We start from the raw sequence: 6,477 nt of genomic DNA, 5'->3' as shown, positions 1-6,477 counted from the left end.
AGACTTGGAAAAAATTATATTAAGTGAAGTAAGCCAGGCCCAAAGAAACATAGGTCCCATGGTTTCCCTTATTTGCAATAACTAGTATATGTCTGACATTTTCTCCTAAATTTATCTATAACTTTACTGGAGGTATAATATACATCCCAGCACAACATATTGGGAAATTGGTCAATAATAAGTTTTTGTACACATTTGGTAATACAAAAACTAAGCATAGCCAAAAGATCAAGAAGGAGGAGAAGGAGAAGTAAGAGGAATAGAAGGAGTAGGAAGAGCAGGAGGAGGAACAGCAGGAAGAACAGCAGGAGGAGGAGGAGGAGGAAGAACTAGAAGAAAAAAAAGAAAACAAGAACAAGGAGAAGTCCCCAAAGCAAGAAGAATTTAAGGGGCATAACAAAATTGGGATTCACAGTGTGGGATACCAAGGATAATTTCGCATGGATATACAACCCCAAACTTGCTATACCACAACCTCTCCTGAGCAGCCAACTGTGAGACTTTTGCAGCTCTCTCAGGTGGTATGGAGCAGAGGAGTCCCACAGTGGACCCAGAAACTCAGGCTCCCTACAGAAGCTCAGCAGAAAGGAAACAAGCTCACCTTGGGAATGATGTAGTCTCTGAACTTAATGTCACGGGTCACTGCATGGGGCAGGTTCATTGGTAGGAGATCAATGTATCTCTGGATCTCATGCAGCACAGCATCTGTGTAGGGCATTTGGCTCCTGTCCTGCATGCAGGGGCTGCGGTGCCTGCCAATCACATGGCCAATCTCTTCCTTTACTTTAGCTGGTGAGACATAATAAGAAATGGTGAAACAGGAAGAAAGAGACACATTGATCACAGTAAGTAAAAAAATTCATACCCCATGGAGTATTAAGACTTCAGCATGTACACACATCCTCCTCCTACTTAGTAGCCTTATAATGAGTTAATCAAGGCATAGAGGTTAGTTTCTTGTTAAGAAAAACACAAAAAACCAGAAAGACTATTAATATACATGTAATATAGTTTATATATTGAAGTAAAATAACTTTATTTAATATACCCTTATTTAAGACGTAAGAAGTATATTATCATAGGAACAATATGCTTATAAAACTGTAATAATAAAACATTTTAAAATAAAGGGAATAAAATATTGACAATAAAAGTACATTTTTGAGGACACTATTATCTTCACTTATATCTCTAGATTTTACAAATCTCCACAAATATGAATGATAATTCATGGCTAGCCAACATAAATCATTCTAAGTATGACTTTTAAGATGTTAATAAAATAGTCCCATTTTGTTCGAATTCAGAAATTTTTTTGTTGATAAGAGGTAATTTTAAAATAAAATGACTTTCAAATTCTATTAGTTTATGGATACTAAGTAAATAATGTGTCTTTTAAAAATGGAGTTTAGTTTTTTCTGTAGTTGATATGAAGAGAAGAATATATTTCACAAATTAAATAGGACATAATTAAGTGAAACAATGAATGAATGTATATTATAGGGACTGACTTTGGTCCAAACACATAGTAATGCATGAAAGGCTTGCTGAATTGAAGCAGCTATTTAATTGTAAAGCTATTTAATAATAAAATGGAAATCTTTGTATGCATCTATGGAAGTATGAGCATTAAGTACTTTTGTATAATTCATGTAAACTAATAAAAATGCAGAAGAAGAAATAATAGTCCTCAAAGAAAAACAAAAATAAACATTATTTTTTATTTTTAAATATTTATTTTTAAGCATTATATAGTGTATGGGCTGGGAAGGTGGCTCAGTGGTAGAGTACTTGCCTTGCATGCCTGAGGCCCTGGATTCGATTCCTCAGCACCACATAAGCAGGAAAAAAACCGGAAGTGGTGTTGTGGCTCAAATGGTAGAGCACTAGCCTTGAGCTGAAGAGCTGAGGGACAGGGTCCAGGCCCGAGTTCAGGCCCATGACCGGACCCAAAAACATAAAAAACAAAAAAAAACAAATAGTGTATATTTTTGTGTATGCATGTGTACAGTGTACAGTACTACTCCCATTATCAAACCACTTTCTGATGATATCCTTATTAGAAATCTTAGAATCTGCTTTGGAAAATAATGTTCATTTTCTAAATAATGATGCTTTCTTTTTTCTTTTACTGGACCTTGAGGTTGAATTCAGGGCCTGGGTGTTGTCCTTGAACTTCTTTGTGTGCAATAATATGTACATTTTGCTGTACCACTTGAGCCACAACACCACTTCTGGCTTTTTCTGAGTAGTTCATTGGAGATAACAGTCTCATTAACTTTAATACCTGGCCTGGCTTCAAATTTAAATCCTCAGATCTCAGCCTCCTGAGTACATAAGAATCACTTTTAGAGAATATTTATTGATACCCTAGCATGTGAGAGTGAAATGTGCATTCACATCTCTGTCTTATATATTTAGCCACATCTACAAATAGGCACATAGAGATAAACATGTATGTTTCCCATTACTTCATTCACAACAATATACTAGATATTACATATCAGTTTTTGAACCAATATTCACAGTTTCAATCATTCTGGCTCAGCATTATTGTTCCCTGGTGGAAACTAGAATTGCATTCCATTTATTGTACTTCCCATTTCTTTCTTATCAGTCAGTTCATGATTTTCTATTTCCTGAGTTAGAATTATTTGCAAGTGCACAAATACTTGTGTAAAACATCTAGCAATTCATGGTCACTAAGTGAGAATTCTGAGACTCTTGTACATGTCTCCTTCCTTCCCTCCTTACATCATTGGTTTCTGGTTTGTTCTGATGTGGGTGTTTTCTGAGTTTGTAGCAGCCTCAGTGAGTTTCAGATTACCCATAACCTTCCATCCCAGGTTCTGGAGTCCATGATTTCCTTGAATGGTTTGAGAAAATGGAACAAAAAAGCATTATACCACATTACACCATATTGTGTGAAAAAAGAAAAAATGGGTATGAAGTTTATGGCTGATATAGCGGTCTACTCTCCCATCTTTTCTCTTTACTCTTAAGAATTTTTTCTGGGGGGCGGGGGTCCAGTCCTGGGGCCTGAACTCTGGTCCTGGGCACTGTCCCTCAGCTCTTCAGCTCAAGGCTAGCTCTCTACCACTTGAGCCACAGTGCACCTTCGGGCTTTTTTTCTTCCTGCTTATGTGGTGCTGAGGAATCCCAGGGCCTCATGCATGCAAGCCAAGTATTCTACCACTGAGCCACATTCCCAGCCCACTCTTAAGAATTTTGATGCAATGCCATCATCTCTTGATATCTGACCTAGTTGTGTCTTTCTGAAACTTGGGATGATCTTCTTTCTAACCCTGGTATTCTGGAATGCTAAAACTTTATGCTGAGTGAAGACTTTTATCCCTTTATTCTGCTGGACACTTAGAGAGAATTTTCTATCAAATTGCTGAAATATGGAGGCTCTTAGAGTTCTTCATTCTGGAGAATTTCAGGAAAAAAAGACAGAAAGTTGTGCATCACCTGCAGGGGATGTGGTCAAAAAGGAACCCTACTGCATTGTTGGTGGGAGTGTAAACTTGTTCAACCACTTTGGAAAGCAGTATGGAGGTTTCTCAAAAGACTACACATAGAGCTCCACTAGGACCCAGCAATCCTACTTTTGGATATTTACCCAAACAATCACAAACAAGGCTATATACTAAATCTACCAGCACAACTATGTTTATTGAAGCATTATTCACCATAGCAAAGACATGGAACCAACCCAGATGACCCTCAGTAGAGGAATGGATCCAGCAAATGTGCTTGATCATATGTGCTTCTCATAGACATATACCAGTTATATATATACATATATATATATATAATTCGTATATATATATATATATAATTCGTATATATATATATATGTATATATATAACTGGTATATGTCTATGAGAAGCACATAAGGTCAAAAGCTATGTACATATGACCATCCAAGGTGATGCTAAGTGAAATGACCCCAAAGATAGAGACAAAAGAAGTTTTATCTTTTTTGCTGTTGTTTTCAATGTATTTATAATGTACTGTGTGATATTCTTGTTTCTTCTCTATGTTCTTCCCCCATGGTATAACCCCTGTCTTCTCTGTATTTGATTCCAGTGCCCTGCATCTTGTATATACATTTTTCTAATTTGGGGAGGGGAAAGGAAATAACAAAATGCTGAAATAAGATACAGGTTGACCCATTGTAAAAATGAGATGTACAAGACACTATGTTGAAAACCAACTTTACAACTTTGTGGGTGGGGGAGGGAGGACGTTGAGGTGGGGAGGGAAGGAATGGTAGGAGAAAAACAAAGGAGGAGGTAACAATGCTCCATAGGAAATTTACTCATTACCTTTTTCATGTAACTGTAACCCCTCTGTACAGTGTCTTTACAATAAAAGATATATACAAAAAAAGTTATGCATCAAAAACAAGGGCTTTTCCGTGTCTCTCAACTTTATCCTTCACTGTCTTTACCCAAAATTTCTGAGTAGAGAGTTCTTAGTACAGAGAGAGAGAGAGACAGACAGACAGACAGACAGACAGACAGACAGACAGACTGACTGACAGAGAGACAGAGAGACAGAGAGAGACAGAGAATTTTCTTGGTGTGGAGAGAGAGTTTTCCTTTTTACCTGAGGAGTGGAGGTATGGTAAAAATTTGAACATGGAGATTCTGTTTGCTAAATTCTTTTCTATTTTCTTTAATACTTGTTACTTCTAAATAGGAAACTTTATGAGGTTGGGGATGTGGCCTAGTGGTAGAGTGCTTGCCTACCATGCATGAAGCCCTGGGTTTTATTCCTCAGTACCACATACACAAAAGAAGGCAGATGTAGGGTTGTGGCTCAAGTGTAGAGTGCCAGCCTTGAGCAAAAGAAGCTCAGGGACAGTACCCAGCCCCTGAGTTCAGGCCCCAGGACTGGCAAAATAAAAAGGGGCGGGGGAACTTTATGGGAATTTTGGAGACATAACTTAGTTTTCATTCCTTCAGAACTTTTCCTGTTACCACATTTAGGTGAAAGCAACATGTGTCTGGCCCTGGTATTTTATCACAATTACATCTACTCTGAGTATCAGAATTTTGGTAGATATCTTATCCAGTTAGTATTCTCTTCTCTTTTTCATTGTGAGAGGTCTAATTCTCACTTAAATTATTTATTTCCTAAAACTTTACATAGTGTTTCCACATCAAAACTCTATAAATACAAAACAACATTGTAAAAGATAAAATTTACAGATGCCCTTGTAAAATTCTAACTTTACCAAACATAAATTTTATGGACTTAGACTTCTGAAGTTGTAAAATTCCTTCTGGTATGGCATCTGTACATTTCTAATGAGAAAATATTCAGGAATGGAATTTATCTCATACATCCTCATTAATTTCTAGGACTTGTACTTATGCATTGGTGACAAGAGATCTCTTGGGCCTATGGCAGTATTAGAATAGCCAGAATGAGGAAAAATATATAGAAGAACCCATTGTGAAAGCTGCAGTTTTGGGTGTAAAATCAATATGTTATTGTATGTCAATTTATGCTTGAGTCATTTTCCAATGATTACCTGCTAGAAAATCCAGATGCAAGACAAAGTCTCACTGGTTTTCCTACTATATTGTTCTCATCACTTCTCTCTGATTTCAGCTGGATGTTGAGCTGTGAGACATACCTGACAAGGCAAATCACTACCAGCATCTTTCCTATATTTTTCAAAGATTCACCTAGGTATCCCCCTGTGCTCTTACCTGTGACCTGAGGGTGCTTCATCAGGAGCAGCAGGGAGTATCTCAGTGTTGTGCTCATCGTTTCTGTCCCAGCACCAAATAAATCAGATGCAAGTATTGTCAAACCTTCATTAGTAAATTCCGATGATTCCTTGTTATTTTCCTGCTCCTAAGATTTGATGCAATTAAATTATTTACCAGCACATGTGATGACAGTGAATTCACAGTATCCCACAGTGGTACAAAGTTGGAGAGTAAAGGAATAAGAGCAATGCACAATTGACAGTGGGATGGTGACTAGTTTAGACTAAGTAAGGCTTCAGCCCTCCTGGGCTGTCCTTACTCTGATCTGGTGCTGTGAATGTATTTGAGGTCATGAAACTCATCATTCATTTAAGCTACTAATAACTGAATTTTCTCTAAATATTAAAGGATCAGAAAATTGAATACTAGAAGTAGGAAAGTTAGGGACACAGGTGTTGTAAGCCTGAAGCAAAAATCTGCAAGTAAATTTTTTTTGCTGTTGATGTGATTGAGCAGAGTGTGGGCATTGTCCTTGAGCTTCTTTTCTTAAGGTTGGTGCTATACCACTTGAACCACAGCTCCACTTCCCACTATTTTCTGTTTAATTTGGAGATAAGAGTCTCAAAAAGACTTTTATGTCCAGGCTGCCTTCAAAGTTTGATCCTTAAATCTCAGCCCCTTGATAGTATTTTTACAAGCATGGCTCCTCATTGCAATTTAACTTCTTTTTTTTTTTTTGGTCCGGTC

At 37.3% G+C, this 6,477-nt stretch overlaps 1 protein-coding gene across 1 annotated transcript in view; it reads right to left on the bottom strand.

The window, feature by feature from the left end:
* The window catches only part of LOC106001669 (cytochrome P450 2C5-like), a 72,792-nt gene that overhangs the window by 4,970 nt on the left and 61,345 nt on the right, over positions 1-6,477 (bottom strand). Inside the window, exon 7 of the mRNA XM_013036694.1 lies at positions 602-789. Within this exon, the coding sequence (XP_012892148.1) occupies positions 602-789 (188 nt within the window). The remainder of the gene's footprint in view (positions 1-601; positions 790-6,477) is intronic.

The sequence above is a fragment of the Dipodomys ordii genome, unplaced genomic scaffold (assembly GCF_000151885.1).
Source record: "Dipodomys ordii isolate 6190 unplaced genomic scaffold, Dord_2.0 Scaffold356, whole genome shotgun sequence".
Lineage (NCBI taxonomy): Eukaryota > Metazoa > Chordata > Mammalia > Rodentia > Heteromyidae > Dipodomys > Dipodomys ordii.
Note: the sequence above shows the minus strand (reverse complement) of the source record. Positions and strands in the feature narration are given on the sequence as shown.